General features: G+C 39.1%; 1 protein-coding gene across 6 annotated transcripts in view; it reads left to right on the top strand.

Annotated features, from left to right (window-relative positions):
• Nucleotides 1–27,085, top strand: part of MEF2A (myocyte enhancer factor 2A) — a 124,268-nt gene extending 97,183 nt beyond the window's left edge. For 3 of the 6 annotated variants that reach the window (XM_031440477.2, XM_010985329.3, XM_064480531.1), the window contains exons 8-12: nt 934–1,121; nt 13,660–13,683; nt 17,304–17,430; nt 21,043–21,169; nt 22,954–27,085. In XM_031440477.2, the coding sequence (XP_031296337.1) occupies nt 934–1,121; nt 13,660–13,683; nt 17,304–17,430; nt 21,043–21,169; nt 22,954–23,350 (863 nt within the window). In that variant the 3' untranslated portion in view covers nt 23,351–27,085. The remainder of the gene's footprint in view (nt 1–933; nt 1,122–13,659; nt 13,684–17,303; nt 17,431–21,042; nt 21,170–22,953) is intronic. The other 3 variants (XM_064480532.1, XM_031440479.2, XM_031440480.2) reach the window with 1 other exon arrangement.
• The last annotated feature ends 230 nt before the right edge of the window (nt 27,086–27,315 follow it).

Raw genomic sequence — 27,315 nt, 5'->3', positions numbered from 1 at the left:
AATGCAGGAGCCTCTGTGACTACCACATAGCAACTTCTTTATCTAGGTTCTGATTGGACATTCCTGGATCCCATCACTGTGGTGAGGGAGAATGCCATATACTAACTGGCTTGGACCTGAGTCAATGCCCATCACCACGCCAGTCTGTGGCAAGAGGGATGGAAGTTGAGTCAGCGCCACCCAAAGCACATGGCTGCTACACACGAGGAGGACTAGAATGAATGCAGTATCCATGATAACGGGGATGATCTCTTAACGTTTATTTTCTGTCTCAACCGGTGCCCTCAAGTACTGTGTATATAGAACATGTACCACAATATACCTGTTTCTTTAAGGAAGATAAACAGTTCTATTAGGGGAAGTTAAAAGGTAGGAATAAGATGATTACAGTCAGCTAAATCACAGATATTTAATGAAGACCTTAATGGCAGCTGAAGGAACAGAACAGATGGAGGTAGAGCTGACGGAGGAGGTACTTGGTGGAAATAGAGCATTAGACCTGAGGGCTAAATAAGTCCCAGTTAGGGAGTTGCCCTGACACCTAGGTCAGTGCCCAGAACCTAGTGGGGTCCTTTGTTGTCACGAGAATGAATGAATAGGCCAGTCTCAAGTGTTTTCTTACAATATCTCCATTATTTTGGTCCCTAGTAGGAGATGCCCCATTAGAAACATATCTTTTGTTTTAAATTTCTCTCAGCAGATCCAAGCAGTGAGGCTGGAAACAAGTGGCATCAGTCTTAAGCTTTATATGTATTTCAGACTTTGATTAACTTTCTTTGCTTATTTTTAAAATATTCAAAGATACATGGTTAGGTATTCATGAATTTTGTCATAAAATTCACTTGACACCAGGACTGAGGACAACTTGCATCATATTTATACCAAAGTATTTTAATGACTCTTTTCATGTTCATGAATATTTCTTTTTTCCAGGGAATGGATTCGTAAACTCAAGAGCATCTCCAAATTTGATCGGAACTACTGGTGCAAATAGTTTAGGCAAAGTTATGCCTACAAAGTCTCCCCCTCCTCCAGGTGGTGGCAACCTTGGAATGAACAGTCGAAAGCCAGATCTTCGGGTTGTCATCCCCCCTTCAAGCAAGGGCATGATGCCTCCACTGGTACATTAAACCCTTTTTCAACTTCATTCTTTAAAACTGTTATATACATAGTGTGTATTTTCCTCTGGACTTTCCTGTACTTCCATAGACTATAGACCTTTTCCTAATGAGTGCTTCTCTTTGAAATTAGAATTTGAAGATTACTATGAAATCTTCATTTCATAGCAGATTATGAAATGATTATGAAGAAAACAGGAAATAAATCTGCTTAGCGGTTACTTAAAATTAGGCTAAATATGGAGAGGTTATTATGCTTAATTTTATTTTACCAGATTGGAATCTTTCCTTAGAGATCTCATCCCCAATTTGATAAATTAAGCCTTATTTAAGCATTTCTTCTCTGTACTTTTCATACTTTCAGTAATCTATTGCATGTACTTTTCTGCAAGAGAAACACTAAATTATTTGTTAGAAACTTCTACATACCAAAGAGAACTACTATGGAATAGGGAGGAATGTATTAAAACTTGAATGAGTTATGCTCCATAAATTTTTCTTTGTTTATTCCTTCTCAGATAAGCTTTCCATTTGACTCTATAAGGAATACAGGTCTCCCCCACCCCATCCCTTAACAGTGTCTTTATAGTTCCAGCCTCATTTGTTTTTGAATCCTGTGTATGATGAAGAGGAGAGTATGTCTACCCCCCTTAGTCTCCCATAGGAAAAAATAAGACTATACGTGCAAGTTTTAAAATCATTCTGATCTATTAACTGTTTGCCTCCTAACAATCATCATGATGTGCCAGGTGTTCTTTCTTCTGTGCTGTTGCTGAGCGCGCCATGTGAGTTTTTGCTAAGTGAAAGTGATGCTTCAGGCTTTAGATAATAATTCTACATTTGTATAGTGCTTTACAAATTCCCAAACATTTTTATATGCATTGTATCAGTTCTTTCCCAATTAAACTATGCCCTTGGCTAGGTATGATGAGGAAACTGAGGCAAAGGTTAGTACTTACTTGTCCAGGGTAGCACAAAAGAGAGCCAGAACTGAAACCCTTTAAGTTGAAAAACAAAGAAGTACTTTTTCATTCAGAGATATAGAAAACTGGAAACTATCACTCCCAGCCTTACTGTGAAAAAAAGTTAGACAAACAAGTTCATAGTTTTCCATGAACACGCTGTAGTGCTGAGATTTTAGTGCAGCCAGCTGGCGCAGACTCTAGGGAGAGACAGATACTGCAGGGAGAGGACATTGGAGCACTGACTTATCTGGGTAAGACACAGATGATAAGAGTTAAGCTAGGGTGATGAGTGAATTGCTGGAGGCCAGTGTTGCCTGGCAGGACTCTAAAACCCCTGGGACTGTGATAGAGGGAGAGTCTTAAGCTCTCTTGCAGGCTTTTTCCCCATGAACCCCACTGGGTGCTAACAGAAAAAAAATGGAAATGTCCTGAAAAAGTTTCCTCTGTGGTTTACAACTGGGAGAGGGGAAGAGCAGCCACTGCAGTAGGGGCAAAACCCTCTCTCTCCTATGTAACAGAAGTCTTAGTCTATGAGGAGATGAACAACATAAATGCCACCTGAGGACACTGGTGAAATCCCATTGTATCTGGGGAAACGGAAAGGAAAACATCTCAACCCTTGGTGGAGGAGCGGAAACAGTGCCAGGAGCAGGGCAGAACGACTGACAGGCTTCAGCCTGGGGCACAGCACATGGAGGGGCTTAAAACTGAGGATGGAGCAGTCACTGGAGAAAAACAAACAGAAAACCTCCAGCAAACCAATCCCCTACTACCCACCAAGGGATCTGAGGCCTGTGGTGGATACATCAAGGGTAACTGTAACAGCAGTGATGCCTAAACCCAGCCCAGTTCTTAATTAACTCAAACTCTGCATTACAGGCCTAACAGGAAAGACCTACATAGGTCTACAGATCAGTAGGAATCACCCAACCTGAAATACGAAGAGAAGAGTAGATACAAAGAAACAAAACAAAACAAAAAAAAGAACATTAGTCTCCAAGAGTTGTGGGGCTTTATCAAATGTTTTAACATAGTTTGTAACTAGAATTCCAAAAGGAGAAGAGAGAGAAAACAAAGCAGAAGAAACTTGAAGAAATAATAACCAACACCAAGAAGGGTAAATACTACAACCAGCTCCCCTGTCCCCAGAACACACACACACACACACTCTCTCTCCCTCTCTCTCTCTCAGACTGGGAAAAGCAAAAGACAAAAATCTTAAAGGCAGCCAGAGAAAAGAGATGAACATACAGAAGAACAAAGATAAAAATTTGTACCATACTTGTCTTCAGAAACTATGCAAGCTAGAAAACAGTGGAATAGCAAAGTCCTGAAATTAAAACAAAGACAAAAAAACTCAACCTAGAATTTTATACCTTGCAGAAGTATCTTTCAGAAAATGAAAAAAAAGAAAAGCTTTCTCAAACAAAAATCATGGGAATTTATTACTAGCAGATGTACTTTATAAGGAATGTTAAAGAAATATGCCACCAGCAAATTCTTGAGTCTACACAAAGAAATAAAGAACAATGAAACTGAATAAATAAAGATAAAATAAAATTCATTTTTTCCTACATTTTATAAACTTTTTTCAGAAGAAACCTTTTTTTCTTAATCTATTTTTATATATAGTGGCTAACATTTGTAAATCTCACACTCCCAAATTTATCTCTTCCCACCCCCTTTCCCTGGTAACCATAAGATTATTTACTACATCTTCAAGTCTGTTTCTGTTTTGTAGTTGAGTTCATAGTGTCCTTAAACTTCTATTTTAGAACAGTTTTAAATTTATGCAAAGATTGTGAAGAGAGTATAAGTTTCCATCTGCTCCATACCCACTTTCTCCAATTGTTAACATCTTACGTTAGTATGGTACATTTGTTACAATTGATGAATCAATATTGATACATTATTATTAACTAAAGTCCATACTTTATTCAGATACCCTTAGTTTTTAACCTTATGTCTTTTTCTGTTCCGGGATCCAGTCCAGGATACCACGTTGCATTTAGTAGTCATGTCTTTTAGGCTCCTCTTGGTTGTGATAGTTTTTCAAAGACTTTCCTAACTTTAATGACATTGACAGTTTTGAGGAGTATTGGTTAGGTATTTTGTGGAATGTTCCTCAGTTGGGATTTTTCTGATGTTTTTCTGATGATTAGGCTGGAGTACGGGTTTAGGGGAGGAAGACCACGGAACTAAAATGCCATTTTCATCCTCATGTCGAGGGTACATACTATCAACATGACTGACTGCTGCTGGTCACCGTGGCCACCTTGCTGATGTAGTATGTCATGGGTTACTCTTTTCCCCCCTTTCCACATTGTCCTCTTTGGAAGGAAGTTACTGTACAAGGCCCACACTTAAGGAGTGGGGAGTTATGCTTCACCTCTTTGAGGGCAGAGTAGCTACATAAATTATTTGGAGTTCTTCTGCCAAGTGACTTATCTGTTCTCTATTAGTGTGGACTCATGGACTTTTATTTTATACTTCAGGTTGTAATATTGCTAAATTCTGTTAATATATGATTCTACCAATACTGTAGTTTATTCCGTTGCTCAAATTGTTCCAGCCTTAACTACTGGGGACTGTTGAGTTGGTTTCTGTGTCCTTTTCATATACTTTCATCCTTGTGGGGTTTTTTTGGGAGAGGTGTGGGTTACTACTTTATTTTCTGGTTACTACAAAATGTTCCAGGTGCATCTTGTGTATTTTCTGCCCAAGTCCTAGAATCAGGCATCTCTCCAAGGAACCTTGGTTCCTTTTATTGGAGAATGGTGTTAGAAACCAAGATCTGGGTGTTTTTCCCTCTTTTTAATTGCTTCAAAAGATAGTTGGCCTTTTAAAGCAAAAATCATGGCAATGAATTTTGTGTTTATAGCACATGTAAAAATAAAATACATGACAGCAAATGACAGAGCAGGGAATTAGAAATATACTGCTGTAGGTCCTTGCTCTACACGTGACATGTTATATATTTGAAGGTGAACTCTAAAACTGAAGATTTATCTTGTAAACCCTAGTACAACTACAGAAAAAAATTAAAAAGAGGTATAACTAATTAGTCACTGGAGGAGATAAAGTGGAACTATAAAATATACTCCAGTAGCCCAAGAAGTGGGAGAAAAAGAGAAAAATAAAGAACAGATGAAACAAAATAAAACAAAAAGAACAGATGGCACAAATGAAATATAACTAGCAAGATTATAGATTTTAATCCAAAATACAAGTAAATATGGTCATAAAATGTTAAAACAAAATGTCATATTGGTTTAAAAAGGGAGATCATAGTATTGACTGTAAGAACCCCACTTTAAATATAAAGACACAGGTAGAAGGATGAAGAAAAATATACCATGTAAACATTAACCAAAAGAAAGCTGGTGTAGCCATTTTAATTTTGGACAATGTAGACTTAACAGTAAGGAATATCATCAGGGTAAAGAAGAATTATATAGTCCATTTTTCAAGAAATAAGCATCTTCAATATGTATGCACCTAACAGCAGACCTTCAAAATACATAAAGTAAAAACTGATAGAACTAAAGGTAGAATAGAAAAATCCACAGTTGTAACTGGAACCTTCCACACTGTTCACTCAGTACTTGGCAGAGCAAATAGCTGGAAAAATCAGTTAAGGGTCTAAATGACCTGAGCAATATGCAACCAACCTGACCTAAGAGACATTTACAGAGCACTTCACTCCACAGCAACAGAATACACATTTTTCTTAAGAGCACTTGGAACATTCCACAAGGTAGACCATATCCTGTGCTTTACAAACCTCAACAAATGAAGTCAGTAACAGAAAGGCATATATAGGAAGTTAAATAACATACTTCTAAATTATTTGTGGGTCAAAGAGGAAATATCAAGGGAAATTTTGAAATTTATATAAGATACCAGGATTTGCGGGGCCAGAGTAGTGCTGAGAGAGGAAGTTCATAGCCTTGAGCATTTATGTTAGAAGAGGAAGGTCCCAAATCAGTAAGCTTTTACTTTAAGAAACTGGAGAAAAAAGAGCAAACTTAATCATAGCAACCAGAAGAAGAGAAAAAAAAGATCAGAAGTTAATGAAATTTGAAACAGACAGTAGAGAGAAGCAGTGAAACCAAAAGCTAGTTTTTTGAAAACAGCAGTAAAATTGCTAAATTTCCAGCCTGGCTGACCAAACAAAAAGAGAAGAATACAAGTTATCAAATATCAAGAATGAAAGAGGTTACATGAGCCAAAGGTAATACTACAAACAAAATAATACTACAAATAATTATTGTACAAAAGATAATCTATAAACAACACTACAAAAAAAAGGTGGGGTGAGGGACTACTACAAACAACTCTGTTCTGATAGACTTGATAGTTTTGATGATATGGGCAAATTCTTTTAAAGATACAAACTGCCAAAGAATTACCAGACTCGGTGAAGAAGAGATAGTTAATCTGAATAGTGAATATCTATAAAGAAATTTAATAACCTAGTTTAAAACCTTCCAAAAGAGAAAACTCCAGACCCAGATAGTTTAACAGGCAAAGTCTACCATTTAAGAAGAAATGATATCTATTCTACATAATTTCTTTCAGAAAAATAGACAAGGAGGGAACACCTCTCAACTCATTTTATTAGGCTGGCATTACTGTAATATAAACCAGAATAAGACATTATAAGAAAAGAAAACTATAAGTCAATATCCCTCATGAATGCTAGACATAAAATCCTCAGCAAATATGTTTATTAGTAGATAAATTCATCTATAATATATCAAGACCAAGTGGGTTTCATTTCAGGAATACAAAGCTTATTCTGAATTTGAAAATTCATCAGTTTTGAAATTCACCCTGTTAACAGAATTCAGTATTTATTCATGATAAAAATAACTTTCATCAAACTAGAAGAAGAAAGGAACCCTTTTAACCTAATAAAGAGCCTTTGCAGAAATTCTACAACTAACATACTTAATAAGAGGGAAACATCCAGTCTTTTACCAAAATAATGATGGGGCTACAAGGTCAATGTACAAAAGTCAGCTGTATTCTTACAACAGCAGTGAACAATTGGAATATGCAATAAAAAGTGCCATTTAAATAGTACCCCCCAGAAAAGAAAAAAATACCTACAAATCTAACAAAAATGTGTATGATTTTCGTGCTAAAATGTCAGACATTGTTGAAAGAAATCAAAGACCCAAATGAATAGAGATGTATCATATTAATGGATTTGCAGACTCACTATTGTCAAGATGTCACTTCTTCCAAAATTGGTTGATAGATTGAATATGGCCTCAGTTTAAATCTCAACAAAGATTTTTTTTGTAGACATTAGCAGCCAATTCTAAAATAGTTTGGAAAGACAAAGGAACTACAATGGCCAAAACAATTTTGAAAGAGAACAAACTAGAAAGACTAACACTACCTGGTTTCAAGACCTGCTGTAAAGCTACAGTAATGGAGAATGCGTGGTATTGGCAGAAAATCGGCACATAGATCAAAGGACAAAACAGAGCCTGGAAAGTAGACCTGCACAAATACATTGATTTGGTTTTTCACAAAGATAGCAAAGCAGTTCAAAGAAGTGAGGATAGTCAGTGCAGCTAATGGTGTTGCAGCAGTTCAGCGTCCATGTGCAAAAAACAGAACCTTGATATCATACCTTTAACAAAAATTAACTCAAAATGTATAATAACTCCAAATGAACACAAAACCCTGAAAATTCCAAAAGAAAACATTGGAGAAGTACAGCACTAAAAGCATGATCCACAAAGAGACAGTGGTTGTATTAGTATTTATCAAAACTTAAGTTTTACTCTCTGAAAGGCCCTGTTCAGAGAATAAAGAGACAACCTACAGACTAGGAGAAAATATTTGCAAAAGCACCTGTCCAACAAAAGGCTTGTATCCAAAAGAATACAACTGCACACCTGTTAGAATGGCTAAAATTTGAAAAACAAAAACTAAAAACTAAAAATGTCAAGTTCTGGTGAGGATGCAGAGCAACAATAATTGTCATATATACCTGCTTGGAATGCAGAATGGTACAGCCGCTTTGGAAAAGTTGGGCAACTTCTAATAAAGTTAAATGTATACTTGTCATACAGCTCAACAATCCTGTTTGTAGAGTGTTAACCCAAGTGAATTTAAAACCATACTTATACAGAAAAACTATATTTTTCATAATCACCCAAAGCTGAAAACAACCCAGATGTCCATCCAGCAGATGAACAGATGCACACACTGGTACATCCATATACAGGAATATTGCTCAGCAATGAAAAGGGGTAAGCTGTTTATACACAACAATATAGATTAATCTTAAATGAAGTTTGCTAATTGAAAGAAACAAGATCCAAAAGACTACAGAGTATATGATTATGTTTATATTTCATTTTGGAAAATGCAGAACAGATTCATGGTTTCCAGGGGTAGGGGCAGGAGTTAACTACAAAGGGGTAGTTTAAGGGAATTTTTGAGGGTATGGAACTATTTTGCGATACTGTGTTACTGGATACATGAATCTATGCTTTTGTTAAAACCTATAAAATGTACAAGGAGCTTTTTTTTTTTTTTTTTTTTTTTTTTTTACTATATGCAGTTTAAAAAAATGAACCAAGATCCCAGGGGAACCCAGGGTGGAATACAGACCATGACACATGACTCTAAGTGTATTATAGATGAGTGCCATGATGATTCTGAAGGGGATGAGGAAGAAAGGAGCTGGTCTAAATAACATGGAAACTTTTGACTGGATACTGTAAGAATAGAGATAAAAAAATGTATGAAATCACTCAAGATGGTAAATTTGTTACACAGACCCTTGAACAAGTGAATATGATACATTGTGGATAAAGAAAGCCACGTTTCTTGTTGTTGGAGACAAAAGTTACAAATAAGCAACGTGGGTGGGTTGGGGAAGGCTAGAATGAACCCTGTTTTTTTCTGGAGATATTTGGAGGTTTCAGTATGAACTTATTTTTTTAAACATATGTGCAGATATAGATGTGCATACACATGAATTAGTATACATCTTATATTCCCTAGCTCTGTCTGCTGAGAAGTTCTTAAAACAATGAAACTGGTAACTGAACTTACCTAGGACTCAGATCTTAGTTTCTAAACACTGTTCTCCAATAAAAGGACTCAGGATTCTTTGGAGAAGTGATTTGAGTGTAGAGCTGGGGTAAGGAAGACACATGACGAGCCAGAGGTACTAGGGGATAAGGAAGTGCATGTCAAAAGTCATGAGAATTGAGCATCTTTTCATGTGCCTGTTTGCCATCTGGATGTCGTCTTTGGAGAAATGTCTGTTTAGGTCTTCTGCCCATTTTTTGATTGGGTTGCTTTTTTTGATATTAAGCTGTATGAGCTGTTTGTATATTTTGGAAATTAATCCCTCATCAGTCACATCATTTGCAAATATTTTCTCCCATTCTGTAGGTTGTCTTGTATTTTGCTGCTAGTATCCTTAGCTGTGCAAAAGCTTTTAAGTTTAATTAGGTCCCATTTGTTTATTCTTGTTTTCTTTTTCCTATTACTCTAGAAGCTGGTTTGACATAAATTTATGTCAGAGTGTTCTGCCTATGTTTTCCTCTAGGAATTTTACAGTATCCAGTCTTATATTTAGATCTTTAATCTATTTTTAGTCCCCTATTTTTGTATATGGTGTTAGAGAAGGTTCTAATTTCATTCTTCTACATGTAGCTGTGCAGTTTTCCCAGCACCGCTTATTAAAGAGACTTTCTTCTCCACTGTATATTCTTGCCTCCTTTGTTGTAGATTATTTGACCATAAGTGCATGGGTTTATTTCTGGACTTTCTATCCTGTTCCATTGATCTGTTTGTCTGGTTTTGTGCCAGTACCATACTGTTTTGATTACTGTAGTATGGTCTGAAGTCAGGGAGCTTGATTCCCCCAGCTCAGTTCTTCTTTCTCAAGATTGTTTTGGCTATTCAGGGTCTTTTCTGTTTCCATACAAATTTTAACATTTTTTTGTTACAGTTCTGTGAAAAATCTCATTGGTAATTTGATAGGGATTGAATTGAATCTGTATATTGCCTTGGGTAATATGGGCATTTTAACAATATTGATTCTTCCAATCCAGGAACACAGTATCTATCTTTCCATCTGTTTGTGTCGTCTTCAGCTTCTTTCATCAGTGTCTTACAGTTTTCAGAGTACAGGTCCTTTGCTTCCTTAGGTAGGTTTATTCCTAGGTATTTTATTCTTTTTGATATTATGGTAAATGGGATGGTTTCCTTAATTTCTTTTTCTGATATTTTGTTGTTAGTGTGTAGAAATGCAAATGATTTCTGTCTGTTAATTTTGTATTCTGCAACTTTACTGAATTCATTGATGATCTCTAGTAGTTTTCTGGTAGCATATTCAGGATTTTCTATGTATAGGATCATGTCATCTGCAGTGACAGTTTTACTTCTTTTCTAATTTGGACTCTTTTTATTTCTTTTTCTTCTCTGATTGCTGTGGCTAGGACTTCCAGTGGCTCTGTTGAGTGAAAGTGGCAAGAGTGGGCATCCTTGTCTTGTTCCTGATCTTAGAGGAAATGCTTTCAGCTTTTCATCATTGAATATGATGTTAGCTATGGGCTTGTCATATATGGCCTAATTTCACTAGTTATGAGAGAAATGTAAACCAAAACTACAATGAGGTATCACCTCACATCAGTCAGAATGGCCATCCTTCAAGTCTACAAATAATAAATGCTGGAGAGGGTATGGAGTAAAGGGAATCGTCCTACACGTTCACTGGTGTGAATGTAAATTGGTGCAGCCACTGTGGATGTTCCTTAAAAAACTAAAAAAGACTTACCATATGATCCAGCAATCTCACTCTTGGGCATATATCATATATCATGTTATAGTTATAATTCAAAAAGACACCTGTACCTCAGTGTTCACAGCAGCACTGTTAACCTAAATGTCCATTGACAGATGACTGGATAAAGATGTAGTATATGTATACAATGGAATATTACTCAGTCATAAAGAAAGAATGAAATAAATGACATTTGCAGAAACATGGATGGACCCAGAGATAATCATATTAAGTGAAGTAAGTCAGAGAAAGACCAGTATCATATGATATCACTTATATGTGGAATCTAAAAAAAAAGAATGATACAAATTCTATTTACAAACCAAAAAGAGACCCATGGACATAGAAAACAAACTGTGGTTACCAGGGGGAAAGGGAGGATAGGGATAAATTAGGAGTTTGGGATTAATAGATATACATTATTATATATAAATAGATAAACAACAAGGACCTACTGTATAGCACAGAAAACCATATTCAGTTTCTTGTAATGAGCCATAATGGAAAAGAAACCAAAAATATGTAGATGTATAACTGAATTTCTTTGCTCTACACCTGAAACTAACATTGTAATTGACTACACTTCAATAAAAAAATAAGAATAAAGAAAAAGTCACAGGAACCAGCCTTACAGAAGAGTCCCCAGTGACCAAAACTGGAATAATTTAAGCAACTGAATAAATAACAACGTTATTGGATTATAAGCCAAAGAATAAAAAATACTGAGACTGTTACTAAGAAAATGATTGAATAAATAAAGGGAAGAAGGGACAACTCTTCCTGAGAGAAGGAAGAATGAGAGAAATAGCAAATCACCATTATAAGATCCCAGTACAGACCTTGCAGGAAAGGCCAATGGATGGATGCTAAAATTAGTGAAAATTTAAGGAGAAACAGGATATTTGATAAGCCTCAGGATGTCTCTTCCCAAATAATCATTGATTACCGAAGGGAAAATAGTGATTTTACAGTGGAGAATCCTGGAAGACACTACCTTAACCAGAAGATCAAGGTTAACATCACTGGTAATGGGATGACATGTATCTTCTGATAGGATGTGCTAAGAGGGTCCCATCACCTCTGTTCTGTTCTTACAAAAATCCATGCTGTCTGTCTTAAGTATGAGAAAATATCGGGCAGACCCAAACTGAAGGATGATCTACAAGATACCCGACCAGTACTCTTCCAGAGTTGTCAGTGTCATGAGGAACAAGGAGAGACTGAGGGAACTGGGGCAGATCTATGGAGCCTGAGGAGATGTGACAACTAAAGGCATGTGAGATGCAGGGTCGGATCCTGGACCAGAAGATGGACATTCGTAAGACTGAGGAAACCCAAGTAAATCTGTGCTTTAGTTACTCCTCCACCACTTTCGTTGTTTGACAACTGTGTCATGTGTCTTCAGGGTGTTGACAGCGGGGGGTCTGGGTGAGAAGTGTGATGGTGTGCTCTCTGTGCAAGTCCTCTCTTCTAAGTCCAAAATTATTTCAGAATTCAGAGTTAAAAATACATAATACACATTTATATAACAAAGATATGTAACCCCCCAAAAAGGAGCTGAGAAACAGTGGCATTTAAGACAGTGATTTGGTTCACCTTCCAGAAACTGGATGTGGAATACCCGCCACTGTCTTTCAGAAATAAAAACTGCAGAAAGCTTCATTTAAGGCACAGGAAGATGTTTATAAGAATCCCTAATAAACTGCAAAATTTAAGGACAAACTACAGGTAGACATTAAGCAACTTGTCAATTATCTGGGTCTTTTTTTTAGAGATTATGAAGCATCTCCATAGAATTCTTAAAATTTGCCACATAAACTATTTACACCCTTATCCCTGTAGGTTAAAGTGAAAACTGTACACACACACACACCCCCATAGTATTTTCATGTGTGTGTTACAGATGGAGATGTGTAAAGATAACTATAACGAAACGGTTGAAGAGCATTTTGCCCACATTTGAAATAGCAGTTGTAGGCCAAGCAGTTACTTTGCAGAGTAAATAATGAAAGAAACCTCCTGTTTTACACCACGGTCTGTAGATAAACCTGCTTTTAGCTTGGGGCTTCATGTACAGTGATTCATCTGTGACATCTTTCACGGATTGACAAAGAAGCTTGACTTACTCAAGTAAAATAAGAAAAACTAGTAGATTATTCCCAGCATATTAACATTTTCTAGATGTGTAGGGAAAAAGGAGCAGATGTTTCATTCATCTCTTTCCTGTGTATGATTTATCAATTCCATTTCTCCCCTAGTCTCATTTTCTTCATATATATGGTTTTCCCCATTGAAATTATTCAAAAACTGTATTTACAAATGATAAACAAATAAATTTGTATTATATAAAACTGTTATACTCAGTAACAAATATTTGAGTTCTTGTTGTTTCTTAACACTGTGCTCACTACTGTGAGAAACAAGAAAACAGTCACTTCTGCCCACACGGAGCACAGAATCTAGCATGGCTTTGTGTAGGTGAGGCCAGCATCAGAGCAGACCAAGCTGGGGAAGAGGTGTCTTTAAATCCTGGCTGTAGTGAATTTAATAGAACCTTTCCAATCTTTTGAAGTCAGCTAAAGGTACAGAGACGATAAATAATTTGTATTCATACTCATTGCATATATAATCATCTCTTTAGACTTCCAAACAACTGCTAGTGTCCAGATAACATGTTTTCTAAAGAAATATTTTATTTTCAAGTACCAACAGCCTTAGTAACTCTCTTATCCCTCTTATGCGCTGAGTGCAGTCGGAGGAAGAGGAATTGGAGTTGGTGAGTGTGGGTTCTGCTTGAAGGGAGTTGTAAAAGGTGTAGAAAGTACTAATTCTCTTCAGTGTTTCTATCTAACTAATGTTCCCTTTGTGACACAGATTTTTTTTCTTGTATTAAATACTGTCCAAACACTTTGAATAGTTAAACCAACCTATTGTACTGCAAAGTCTGGTTTTTCTATTTATAAATGTATATCTTGACCCATTTTATTTGTTGGAGGGAACATTGGGATAGAGCCTTTAAAAACAATAGCTGTGTATGCTCACCAGGCACTTGTTAAAGAATTTTTTTTAAGGAAAGATATAAAATACCTTATATAGTTCCCCAAATTATTAACGTATTTTTAGAAAATGACTTCACTCTCAGTTCCTCAGATTGTAACACACTGTCTTGTGTTGTTTCTCTTTCTTTCAAAAAGATTACATCATTTTTGGTGAGGTCACCTTTCTCACAGAGTTATTATTTCATCCTGTATGAGATGATCTGAACCACAAGGGGTTTCCCTGTTTATTAAAACAAATGTCTTTAACTGAACATATACAAACTCCTTTTCTAGCAGAAGATATTCTCTTCTTAAAAGTAGCTATTACCTCTTTTTCTATAACAAATGATTTCTATTGGCTTTTCTTCTAGAAAATAAATTTGACTAAAAATAACTTTCAGTTAGTTTATTTCTTTGGGAACTAAAACCCAAACTTACAGAACTGATTTTATGAATTCAGAGTAGCTGCTAATTAGGTAACTTTAAGGGGAATAAAAACTTGAAAATGTTTAGTTTTTAGCACGGACAAGGGCTCAGACTGCATGGAAGCATGGGGGAAAGGCGTCTGCTGGTTTTGTGTACACTGTGTCATCACAGATGCATGCATGCTGGTGTGTTTTACACAGTTTGTTTCTTTTCAAATAAGGTTGCCTGTGCTCTTTCCTTAAAATGAGAGATTGTTCTTTTAACTGCGTGATCGCTCTCACAGTTTTAGATGTGGTTTCATATTGGTTAACTGAAATAGCCCAGTCAGCTGTTACTGTGATGGGGTATATCAGATTTTGACTGTCTTTTGGGGAAATACTTTACTTGATACAGTAATGATTAGCAAGCAGAAGTTTATAATTCAAGGTAAAATAATTCATCTTATATTAAATCTCATATACCCTTAGGAAGTCATCACGACTGCTTACTTGTGAATTGTCTGGCAATATGTTGCCCTCTAGTGGTTCTGGAAATCACTTACTCTTACGTAAACTCAGTGCCATTGAGATTAGGAGCTTTGGTGGGTAGAACCACTGTGTTGTAGCCTCACTGATAGGCACGCGCGTGCGCGCACGCACACACACCCCATCTTGAGGTCATGCCAGGAGACTGCCATGGAGATGAAGCTGTGGTGTGAGCAGAGCCAGGCCAAACCATGTCACGTTGTTCTTCACCGAGCATTTGATTCTTGAGTCCCAGGGACCAAATCTGTGAGAACAGATGAAGTCCAAAGTAGATCTCTGTCTCAGAGATTCATATAAATTTTTAACTTGATGCTGAGATGAAAATGTATTCCTAGTTGTCATGTGTTGACTTTCCACATGCCTGAAAGTATACCCTCAATCACAGAATCTCAAAGATAAATTTCTAAGTATTTGAAGACTATAAAACCTAGAAATAGTAAAAATAAATATTTGTAATTGAGAAACAAATACATAACCAAAGCTGTAAACAGTCATTCATACTCTCTAACACTTCATTCACTCTAAAATTTGATCAGTTTAAAATGCAGAGCTTTGTCTCTGAACCAGACTACAATCAGAAACACAATCTGTTAGACTTCAGAAAGTTGTTGAAATTGGCTTGAACTCTAAAACGTAATCATGGATGGCTCTGACCCAAAGTAAGGACAGGTGCCCAAGAGCCTGCCCTAAAGGCGCTTTCAGAGCCAGGCTGCAGAGATTCCTTTAGCAGTCTTGCAATTCTAAAACAGCTTTACTTCATGACAGCTCCAGGGAAACAGCTGTGAATCAGAAGGGATAAATAGATTTAGCCTTTAAAAACAAAAACAAAAACAGTTTTATGTAGAAATCTTGGGCCATAGGGTTTCTTGGGACAATAAGGGGACTATCTTCTGTTTGTGTGGTATTTCTGTTACCAAAGCATCTCCCAGCTGTCACCTCACTAGATTCTCAGGGAAGTTCTACAAGGCAGACAGCACGATGAGGAGGTTTGGCGTGGTGAGATGGTTTTCCCAGTGCTTAGGAAGTAGTGAATCTGGTGGGCGGGGGGCGAGAAACAAGGCAGTATAATGAATGCTGAGTGGTCTTTCCAACATCCTCTAACTTAAATTTGGATAGAAAATACAAACTAAAAAGAAGTAAACTGAGATCTGGATCCTTTTCAGATGATCTGTATCCTTCATCTGATTACCCTTTGAATGGTGATAGAGGAAACGGAATCATGTTCTGACTCTCCTCAAGGACACTGAGTTATGTACTTCTGTTGCTCTGGCTTAGCCCCCCAAGCGACAGTTATCAGGCCGTAACTTCTTCACTTAGAAAAAGTTATGCTTTGGCCTTCTTGTGTTCCAGCCACATGGAACTTGGTGTCCATTCTGTTCCTCTGATCCTCGGTTTTAGAAAGTGTTCTCTTAAGGCAGGATGGTGAGAACTGCTCTCATGCCCTGCACATGGAGAATGGTGACTGTCTTAAACTGACTTGCTCATCTGGTGGTTGATTTCTTCCCTCTCCACTGTAGGTAGGATACCATGTAGATGCAGTCAGTCGGCAGGCGTTTAATACTGCTCCATGCATAGCCCTATCAAGGTACTTTATTCGAAAGTTCTCTATTCAAAGCCTCCCCTCTCATAAGAGTCTGGAGACTGTGAAGGGTTACAGATCTTAATCAGCTGTTAAAAAACAGGTCAGCTGGTGGACGATGTTGATAACGGGGGAGGCTGTGCACGCATCGGGGCAGGAGTACATGGGAAATCTCTGTACCTTCCCCTCAATGTGGCTGTGAGCCTAAAACTGCTCTTTAAAAAATCTTAATAAAATATATATCAAAATACATACAAACATACAAGTACATATTATACATATATGTGTGTGTCAGCTGCATGATCACAGGGAGGGAGATATGAATGCAAGCTGCACTTCAGTAAGCTGTGATTTAAAACCATGTTAACATGTAAATGCTGTAGATGGAAGTGGCCGTGATCCCTGTGCTCTCAGGGTCTCATGCCTTGCTGTCCTTGGACACTGGAAACCCACACGTGTTTTACTGAGGGTAGTCTGGCAGTCTTTGTGGTGGCAGCAAGTTCTCGTTTATGCTAACACATGAGTGTTATTACCCCTAGTGGGAGTTTCTACTTCTAAGGATGTATCTTAGACATCAGTAAACTCTTATGAAAAAGACTCTAGGCAAAAATGAATAATTAATGTTAAAATATGTCCCTTAAAATGAAGTATTTAGTTATTCCCTTTAGTATTTTTCAGGTTTTCACATCATCATTGCTTCATGACGTAATGACATTCACATCATAAAACTGTGAAAAATGTCACTTTTAAATTGAATGTTATTTTTAAAATGTGAAGTCTGCACATAAATGCTCGCAGGATAACACTTTGACTTTCTCCTCTCTCACAGAACACCCAGAGGATAAGCAGTTCTCAAGCTGCCCAGCCCCTCGCCACCCCGGTGGTGTCTGTGACGACCCCGAGCCTGCCTCCACAGGGCCTGGTCTACTCGGCCATGCCCACCGCCTACAACACCGGTGAGCCTGCCCTGCTGCCTCTCGTGGGTTTTCTTTCTGTTTTGTGCTCAACACGTGCTTTTCTGATTTTTTTAAAGTATATTTATTGAAATAAATTATCTTCAGCTTCTTAGCTTCACATTGGAACACATAATAGCCTTGAAAAAATTACAAAATACATATTGTAGAAAGATTTGCCAGTGTGAACTTTTACATACCCCTGACAAAGAAACAAGTAGCTGTTATCAAAAGTATAGCCTGGGGCAAACCAAGCAGGGCACTAGCCTGTTGCTCAGTGTTTTCTATGTAGTTCTCATGACACAGTATCTCGCCCTTCCAGGCTTTTGAAATAAGATGTCTTGCTCTTTGTGCTGTGTTAACCTACTTGTGGGGAGTGTGAATCCCTTTGGACTCAGGAATTGAGGAGGCAGCAGGTCGTGTTCTCCCGTGTGACTGCCCCGTCGGCTTCTGTGGATCGTGTGTGAGGGGCAGGACCAGGAGCCTGCTTGTTTCTCCTCAGAGCCAGGCACTCCTCACCCTGAGAGCAGTTTTCATGTTTTCTCTTTCATGTTTATTTAGACATTTCATCCCCCGATACCCTAATTGGGGGTATAGTAGGCAAGCTGAAGAGTGCTACAGTGGTTGGAAGGGTGCTGTAAGCCACGTGGGCTTGTGGAGAACCCGGTCTGTGCAGGTTTGGTTTAGAGTTGTCATTCTCAGAGGCGACAGAAGACATGTGGTTTCACTTACCCACCAGCTGAGCCACACACCTGAGGCTTCAAAAGAAGAAGGAAAGAGGGAAATAGTTAAAATTATCTTGCCAGCTGTTCAGACTGCAGTGCAGGGAATTTATTCTTTTGTGACTCTTACAAGCAGTCTGTGATAAAGATAATCTGGTTTTAGACTTCAGGGTAAATGCTGTAGCACAGTGCTTTCAGACTCCTCTGGAGCTCCCTGAGAGGTGCGGAGCCGTCAGTAAGTTTGATTGCTGCTTTAATTTCAAGTCGTTCTCTTAAAGCAGAAACAACTTTTAAAAGTTTTGTTGGAAAAGAAAGCCTTGTAGGAAATGTTTACTACCTTTTCCAACAATCAATATGAAGAAAAATCCAAATCTATCAACTAAATCTAGAGTAAAGCCAGAGATTATGCATTCATAGAAGCTCTGTTTCATTGTCCTAATCACCGGCTATATGAGCAGTGCTGTTCTGGGGACATACCTTTTCTCCCAAGTTTATCCTAGAAGAGGATTCTGGACATACCTAAGTTGGTAACTGTGGACAGGAAGCCCTGAGTTGTTGAGGTTAGAGAAGGTGGGGAAAGGGGGAAATCTGTGAGCTGGAGTGGTCAGGGGGTACTGGCTGAGAAGATGGGGCTTGAGCTGGGGATCAGTGTTAGATTACCGTTTACTGTCATTTCATGACAGCTTTTTCAGTCTGGTACTTAGAGTTCCACTGTACTTGTTTTTAGAAGTGCCATTGGATTAGAATTTGTTTCGTAAAAGTGCAGAAGGAATTACCAAAACATAAAAATGGAGTCAGATTCTCTTGAAACTGCCCATCGCTCAGCCTCAGTCTCATTCCTTCTTTAACTGCTTAGAACACCTATTCTGTTTAATGTTACACCTTATCTTTAACGTATTTATCTATTTGCCTTTTTAAAACATGTCCATGTTTTATCTTTCATTAGGATATAGCTACCTTCCTGTACAAATTTAGAGTCAAACACAAACCAGTCAGTCAGTAAAGGGATGAATAAATGAGCAGCATTTCAAAAGTACAGTAGTTCTGTGTGGAGGAATCATCGCTAAGATCACTCCCAGCTTCTCTGAGACTTATTCATGGATCCATTCAACACGTACTTGTTAAACACATGCTGTGTGGCAGTCCCTGTGCCAGGCACTGGAAATACAGGAGTGCATGGTTAACAGTGGAATGTAGGGTCTGTCAGGGGAGAAAGACACAAGACAAATAGCTCTAGGAATAATTTATTACTGTCATGTTAAGGGCTACATTTAAGCTTCCACCTGAAGGAACACACATGACCCAGCCAGGCAGAGTAGGGATTGCCCCAGGAAGAGGGAGTACTGTGTACAGTAGGAGCATGGTTAGAGGGACAGGGACGGTTACAGAGGTGAAACTCTAGAGTAAGTAGGGAGGCACTGGCCTTGTTGAGGATTTTAGACATGACCTTGAGAACATTGGGAAGCTGTAGAAAGATTTTAAGCAGAGTGGTGTCATGACCATATTTGTTTTGTTAAGATCACTTTGGCTGCAGTGTGCATAGGGACAAAATTGAGTGCAAAGATACCACACAAGAGCCTACTGTGATGGTCCCAGTAATGAGTGCTGAGGGCTTGAACTAGGGTGGTGGCAGAAGAGATGGTGAACCTTGGGCAGGCTTGAGAGACAGTGGGTAGAATTGACCAGACATGGTGGTTGATGCTGGAAGAAAGGGCAGTGTCAAGGGTAACATCCACAGGCTTCTGGCAAGAACAGTTGGGTGAAAGTTGGTGCCATTCACTAAAGCAGGTTTTGGAGGAAAAGGTGAGTCCCACTGGAGTCATGTCACATTTGAGATGTTTGGAGAGACATCCACATAGACACACCAAGTAGGTCTTTGGAAGGACGTAGAGGTCAAGAGAGAGTTGCGGGCTGGAGGGGTCACTGTGGAAGGCATCGATCGGTGTGGTGGGCTCCCCTGCCTCAGCTTCCGTGGGGACAGCGGAGGCAGTCTTAGAGAACACTGAATGGGAAAGAGTACAGAGTCAGGACAGTCTCCCTGAGCACCAGTTCTTCTCTTTCAACTCAGTTTCTTTTTTTAAAAAGCTAATTCACTTGGATGACTAGTTCCTCTTGAGACATGAAAAAGAAGTTAAAAGTAGAAGAGTTTTTGCCACCTTTCTTTAGAACTAAATAGAAAAGACAAGTGTTAATGATGAACTGAAATAACTCTACGTGTGAATGATAACTGATGTCCCAAGTCCTGGTCAGAGTGATTATGACTCAAGCATTCATGTAAAATGAGCTATATTATACTCTTGTGACAGTTTTTTCGTGAACTTGAAATCATTTGGTATGCATTCTGGGATCTTTGACAGTTCCTGTGGTTTGAACAAATGCAATTAGAATTGTGTAATGGTGCACACACTGTCCGTGTCACTAAGGTTGGTCCCCCTGAGAAGGCGGTGCTGTGTCCCTCCTATTCCCCCTGTACTTCAGGAGTGTCAGACCTGCTGATCTGGATGCAGGTAGGGTGGGCTGGCCTGTTTCTCTTTGTTCAGTAGGTTAGCAGTGGGCATATTTATTTAAAATAACGATTGTAGAGGGACATCCATTTTATTATTTCTATTTACAAGTCTGGAAAAGGTGTCTCAACTTTTTGTGAAATAATAAACTATTATGAACACTTAGTATAAAACTGAAACATTTTATTGAAATAGACAACTGAATATAGCTAGGTCCTGTTAACCTCCCAAAAGATAAATTTGGTGGGGGGGTGGTTAAGCATGTTGTTTTACATCATGGTGTACCTGGCTTCTCTGAACCTAAGAAAACTTTTGAAGCAACTATTTGAAAAAACAGTTTTGCATGGTCCTTTTGTTACACACCTGAGCAATATCTCCTTCTTCTTTAGATTACTCGCTGACTAGTGCAGACCTGTCAGCCCTGCAGGGCTTCAACTCCCCAGGAATGCTGTCACTGGGGCAGGTGTCAGCCTGGCAGCAGCACCATTTAGGACAAGCAGCCCTCAGCTCTCTGGTGTGAGTAACTAAAATTTTCTCCAAATCTCTACTCCTAGTCCGTGCACTCTCTTTCTTTCAGTCTTTTGCCCTGTTGACTTTCATATGAATATCCCACAGCGATTCTTTTTCAGATAGCACAAGTGTTTGGAAAAAATGTTTTCTTCACCTGGCTCTAGATAGCCTGGATACTGAGCACACCAGGTAGGCCTTCCTTGATGGGCTTCAGGGAGCACGGCAAGGCTTCTGTTGCGTGGGCATTCTAAGACAGACACTCAGCCAGTGTCTGAGGGGTTGCCAAGGCACAGGGATCACCCAAGTGCACCCCCTCTGCCCACTGGCCAGTGGTTAAGCTGCCTGCCTACCACCCTTCTTTTTCTGCTTTGAATATCATCAGTAGACAAAACAAGAAAATGAGCTGTCCTTTGCTTTCTTCCTGAGTCGTAGGGGAGGAATGTTAGGGGTTGGGTATCTTATGTATGAATCAGGCTACGTGGGACTCATGTGGTCTTCCCAGGCCACTGCACTCACTGTACCTCACCAAGAAGGGCTCACAATAGAGAATGTTTGTTCTGGGCGGTGTGTGGGGATACAACTGAAAAGGGTGTACAGTGGTGCCCAGCTGGGACGAGACGTCACTAGCAGGAAGGGGAAGGAACAGTGCCTTTGTAGAACCAGGATGGTAGGCACGTGCAGCAGGTGGAGGAGAGAGTCCCAGAAGCGGGGACAGCATAGCCGGCCCAGCTGGCCTCCATGAGGGCCGGCTGCCTCACCCCTGCTCAGGACGCCAGGGACATGTGTCCTCCTGGCCTCCTCCCTTAAGAGTCCCCAGAGAGACCCCCTGCATTCTGAAGTAACTCCGCAGTGCACCCTGCTGTCAGTAGTCTTCTTGGGGATTATGTCATGGAAAAAGGTACAGGTACCTAAGGGAAATTTCTTTGCCTACACAGGTATTTGGCCCTCGGGCCTGTGCAGAGCATCCTAAATGGACACACAGAACAGCCCTGCAAAAGCAAGTGGAAATGGCTTGGTGCTCAGACTGGGGAAAGAGCCTGTATGCACCCTCCTGTGTACTGCCCTGAGCAAGTCGGTCTTCCTGAGACTCTTTCCTCATCTGAGCAGGTTACTTCAGTCAGTAACTTTCTGGCATTACTCTCAATCAGAGTATTACAGAATTTTAATTTGAGAATTGAATAACATTTTATTTTCTAATAATCTCAAATAATGTCAGTGTCAGTAAGTATGCACCTGTGCAAACAGCCACCCCTTGACTCTGATTCATACTAACAAATTGTTTAAGTGTTTTACCTTTGGATTATTTTCTATAATACTCCGATTTAGAGTAATACCAGAAACGTTACTGACTACTTAGTCTTTGTGAGACCTCTCCGTGTCTGGAGAATAGGGTGACTGCCTGCCTTCTTAGAGCTGCTGTGAGAATAGGTGAGATGTTGTGCCCATCACGGGGCCCCAGCAAAGAAACGAGGCAGGAGGGCAGGCACAGCTCAGGCTGCCATGTTGTTCCCCCTCCGTTTTGGTCCGTGCACAGCGTTCGTCACTGGCACCATTTTGGTATCTTCAGCTACAAAAGTATGAAGGTTGTGGGTAGTAGAACCAGACATTAAAAGTCTCAACTGTATTGTTTTTTTCCCCTGTTGGGGAGATGTGATTTCTTTCTGTGCCAGGCGCTGCAGGAAACACCAAAACCAGTCTTGGGGAATTCTGACAGTATTCAGTCGGGTAATAATAGTTCATTTATGCAGATGTACTCTCAAACTCTCTAACATCTTTTTTTTTTCCTTCAGTGCTGGAGGGCAGTTATCTCAGGGTTCGAATTTATCCATTAATACCAACCAAAACATCAACATTAAGTCAGAACCAATTTCACCTCCCCGGGATCGAATGACCCCGTCAGGCTTCCAGCAGCAGCAGCAGCAGCAGCCGCCGCCGCCCCAGCCACCCCAGCCTCCCCAGCCGCCCCAGCCGCAGCCCCAGGCCCAGCCCCAGCCGCAGCCCCGGCAGGAGGTGGGCCGCTCCCCTGTGGACAGTCTGAGCAGCTCGAGCAGCTCCTATGATGGCAGTGACCGGGAGGATCCACGGGGAGACTTCCACTCCCCGATTGTGCTTGGCCGACCCCCAAACACTGAGGACAGAGAAAGCCCTTCCGTAAAGCGGATGAGGATGGACGCATGGGTGACCTAAGGCTTCCAGGCTGGTGTTTCACTTTGTGTTACTGCAGTGAACTGCCCTACATATCTAAATTGGTAAATAAGGACATGCGTTAAGTATATTTATATGTACATACATACATATATATCCCTTTACATATATATGTATGTGGGTGTGAGTGTGTGTATGTGTGGGTGTGTGTTGCATACACAGAATCAGGCACTTACCTGCAAATTCCGTGTAGATCTGCAGATGTGCGCCCCATGGCAAACAGAGTACCCAGTAGGCAGAGTCTAGTCTGGCACTTCCTTGGACTACTTGTTTCATAAGATAACCAGTTTTTGCAGAGAACTGTGTACCCATATATATAATTCTCCCACACTAGCTTGCAGAAACCTAGAGGGCCCCCTACTTGTTTTATTTAACTGTGCGGTGACTGTAGTTACTTAAGAAAAATGCTTTGTAGAACAGAGCAGTAGAAAAGCAGGAACCAAGAAAGCAATACTGTACATAAAATGTCATTTATATTAATTACCCAACCTGGCATGGGTCTCTATTGCAAAGAGGTGCATGGGAAAGGGCTGTTGATATTAAAAACAAAAAAACACACACAAAAAAGAAAATAAAAAAGCCCCACACATAACTGTTTTGCACGTGCAAAAATGTATTGGGTCAAAGAAATGATCTTTAGCTAATAAAAAAGAGAGAGACTAGAAAACACGCATGAGATATTCAGAAAATACTAGCCTAGAAATAGAGAACATTAACAAGAAGTTAATATATTAAGTTATAATTGGAAGATGTCAGAAGTTTCTTTTTACATTCATATCTTAAAAATTAAAGAAACTGATTTTAGCTCATGTATATTTTATATGAAAGAAAACACCCTTATGAATTGATGACTATATATAAAATTATATTCACTACTTTTGAACACATTCTGCTATGAATTATTTATATAAGCCAAAGCTATATGTTGTAACTTTTTTTTTTTTTAGAGAATAGCTTTATCTTGTTTTAACTTTTTAGTTTTATTTTAAGAGGGGAAAAAAACAAAAATACCTTGCAAGCAGAACCTTGGAAAAAAAAAGCCATGAACACTTATTATTCTATATGTAAATTAAAAGTTGAGCCAAACTCTTTGTGTACATAGCATCTTAAATATATTATCACCTTTGATGTAAGTACCTATGTATTGTATGGTCACCAGATGAAAAAGTATATTTTTGTGGATTGCCGCCAATTTGGGGGGAAAAGGCGAGATCCTTATTATTAAGTAGAGTATTCACTGTTTAATATTTACTATTTTGTTAAATATACTGTACTTTGGATTTTAATTATTAGCCCAGTCTTTTCAGAGGATTGTATAAAGGGGTTTCTCCCCTCACTGGTGGTGAATGTGTGATGTTACAGTGTAATCTTTGTGCTGTATGGGTTGAGCATCATTATATATTTTATATGTGTATATAAATAGCAAAGTGGCAAAAAAAATTGGTGTTAAGTTCATCTGCATAAATGTAAAATGTGTTGTAACAGATTTTATAAGGCACTATTTAAAACTTGCCTTTTGTGAGGAAAAAATATAGTAGAAAAGCTGGCCTAATTTAATTAATATTAGAGACAATGGCGAAATAGTAGATGAGCACAAAGGTTTTATAAGTGGTAAATGATTAGGGAAAAATATTCTCGGGGGAAGGGATCTTTTTTCCTTGACCCTCTAAAATAGAATGATGCAGCTGGTTACAAGATCCTACAGTTCAGGGCACTCTGCGCGTTGAGGTGACACTTCGGTGTGGGAAGGATCCTCTCATGGTGCAGATCTTGGCACGACTCTTGCCATTCTAGTGAAATCATGCCGCCCTCAACTTCGACGTTGACCAAGGCCTTACTCTCACGGGAAGAGGACGAAGTGGTGACAGCATGTTCAGCAGTTTCCTGGGCTTGTGCCATGAACAAAATTCAAAGGCCCGTATATCTTTCAACATAGACTTTTAAATAATCCTTTTCCTGAGAAACTCGAAATACCGGTTTAAAATTACTATTCTATATTTTAAATTTAATATTGAGCAACTACCTACAATTTTTACTTTTGTTTTTTTCCCCCTAAATTTGCGTTCCTTTTTACATTTTTCTCAGATGCTATTTGTGACAAATCATCAGCCAGACGTCCTGGCTGACACACAGGTAGTAGGCTCAGGCTAAACCTGCAGCGTTCACAGCTGCAAAACGGAATTGTTTTTAATGACTTTGAGATTTTGATAGAGGCCAAAAAAGGGAGGGTGATATGCTCTTGCCTTTCATCAGTTTAGACATTTGGCTCATTCAGAAAGGACTAGGTTTTCTTTAAAATGTACTTATGTTACTGAACTATTTACAGGCACAGTTCTTCATCAGGTGACACCTAATTGAAACAAGAGTTTCCCAACACTGAATTTCCAAGATCGTCCTTACCACTTCGTAAACCATTTATAGCTTTGAGAGTGTTCAGTGCTTCTTTGGTTGTTATTTTTGCATGTTCATGAACTTCTGCTGTACATGGGATAGGAGTTAACACATTCACATTTACTGTCTATTTTCTTGTGTGCCTTATGAGATGGCTTTTCTGACTGTATCTCAATAGTCTTTCTTTCTATGCAGGTTTATAATCAGTACAACTACTGTTTTCTAAAATAATATTACACAAGGCTCGGAGTTTGTATTTCAATTACACTGACCAAGTAACAATGTATTCCGTTTTCAGGAACTAAGTATTTGACTGTTAACCCTTTTCCCACACACCCAGCGTGACTCAGAGCGTATGGACTTCACAGAGACACTCTCGCCCAGACCCCATGTACGAACACATACACGTCTCCTGGTGGAAACCAGCTCAAAGTGGGGAAAACACTAACCGTATTACTTTAGAACCTACTTTTCTTAACCCTTTTAGACTCACGCGTTTTGTATGACACCATCGCAAGAAAATTTTATCCCTGCAGATGAAGTATTTTATTACTAAAAGACAAAAGCAAAAAAAGCTTAGAGTAAATTGCACTGGTGAAAGCACAGTTTCCAACAGCTGTGCTTCCTTCACTTCACCTGGTACTGCGTTGAAGGTCACCATCGTCTGTCCACAGACGGTCCCAAGCAAAACTCCATCTTTTGAGCCCTAATTATGTCCATTGTGTTAGAGACTGAAAAATCAGGGGTTTGTTCTAAAAGAACAATATATGTTTTACCATTTCCTTTTACTGTAAGGACAAGTAATAAAGCATTAACATACTTTCTGTATTAACCATCATGCGCACAAGAAATACATAGTAAATAAGGAACCAGAAAACTCCTGGCAGTGGATCATAAGAAGCTAGATAATTAGAATGTGAAAAAGATTTTACAAATGTAAAACTTTTATTTCTCTGTAGAAACTTTTCTTCACTTTGCTGTGCAAGAAGACACTGCTTTGCTATATTTAAAATGGCTTTTTTAAAAGAGATTTATGTATTTGGTAAATGTTTGTAGTCAACAGTTCACACAAGAAGCTGTACACGGTTTGATCATGTAAAACCGTTTGGCGGCACAAGCTGGACTTTGTTGCCATCCTTGAGATGAACCTTTTAAGAAAAATAAGTTAATCTCAATTTTTCCCTGAATGTGTTGTTTTTTTCTTCATTATACAATAAATATTATAGTGAACTTTTTATCAAATGGTTAAGAAAATGTTAGAGGTTGTTGTAAACTATTTGTATCCTGCACTCACTACAGTAAAGACGGACTGGCTTTTCCTGTGTACTCCAGACTCTGTCATGTTTGCCACCAGTCGTCCTTTCCCCTCCCCTCCTCTTCCCTTCCTAGGCCTTTTCTGCCTGCAGGTCCTTTTTACTGACCTGGAGACATGGTCAAGGCCGCTGTTGCAGCACCCCGCCAGCCTCCCCTGTACTGGTTCCTGAGGCGTCCCCAGCCTCGGCCAGCCTGGCTGTCGCTGTTACGTGTGTTGGTGGGGGCACATTAAACCCATTCAG

Source organism: Camelus dromedarius, chromosome 29 (assembly GCF_036321535.1).
Source record: "Camelus dromedarius isolate mCamDro1 chromosome 29, mCamDro1.pat, whole genome shotgun sequence".
Lineage (NCBI taxonomy): Eukaryota > Metazoa > Chordata > Mammalia > Artiodactyla > Camelidae > Camelus > Camelus dromedarius.
The sequence above is the reverse complement of the archived record's forward strand: the minus strand, read 5'-3'. Positions and strand labels throughout refer to the sequence as shown.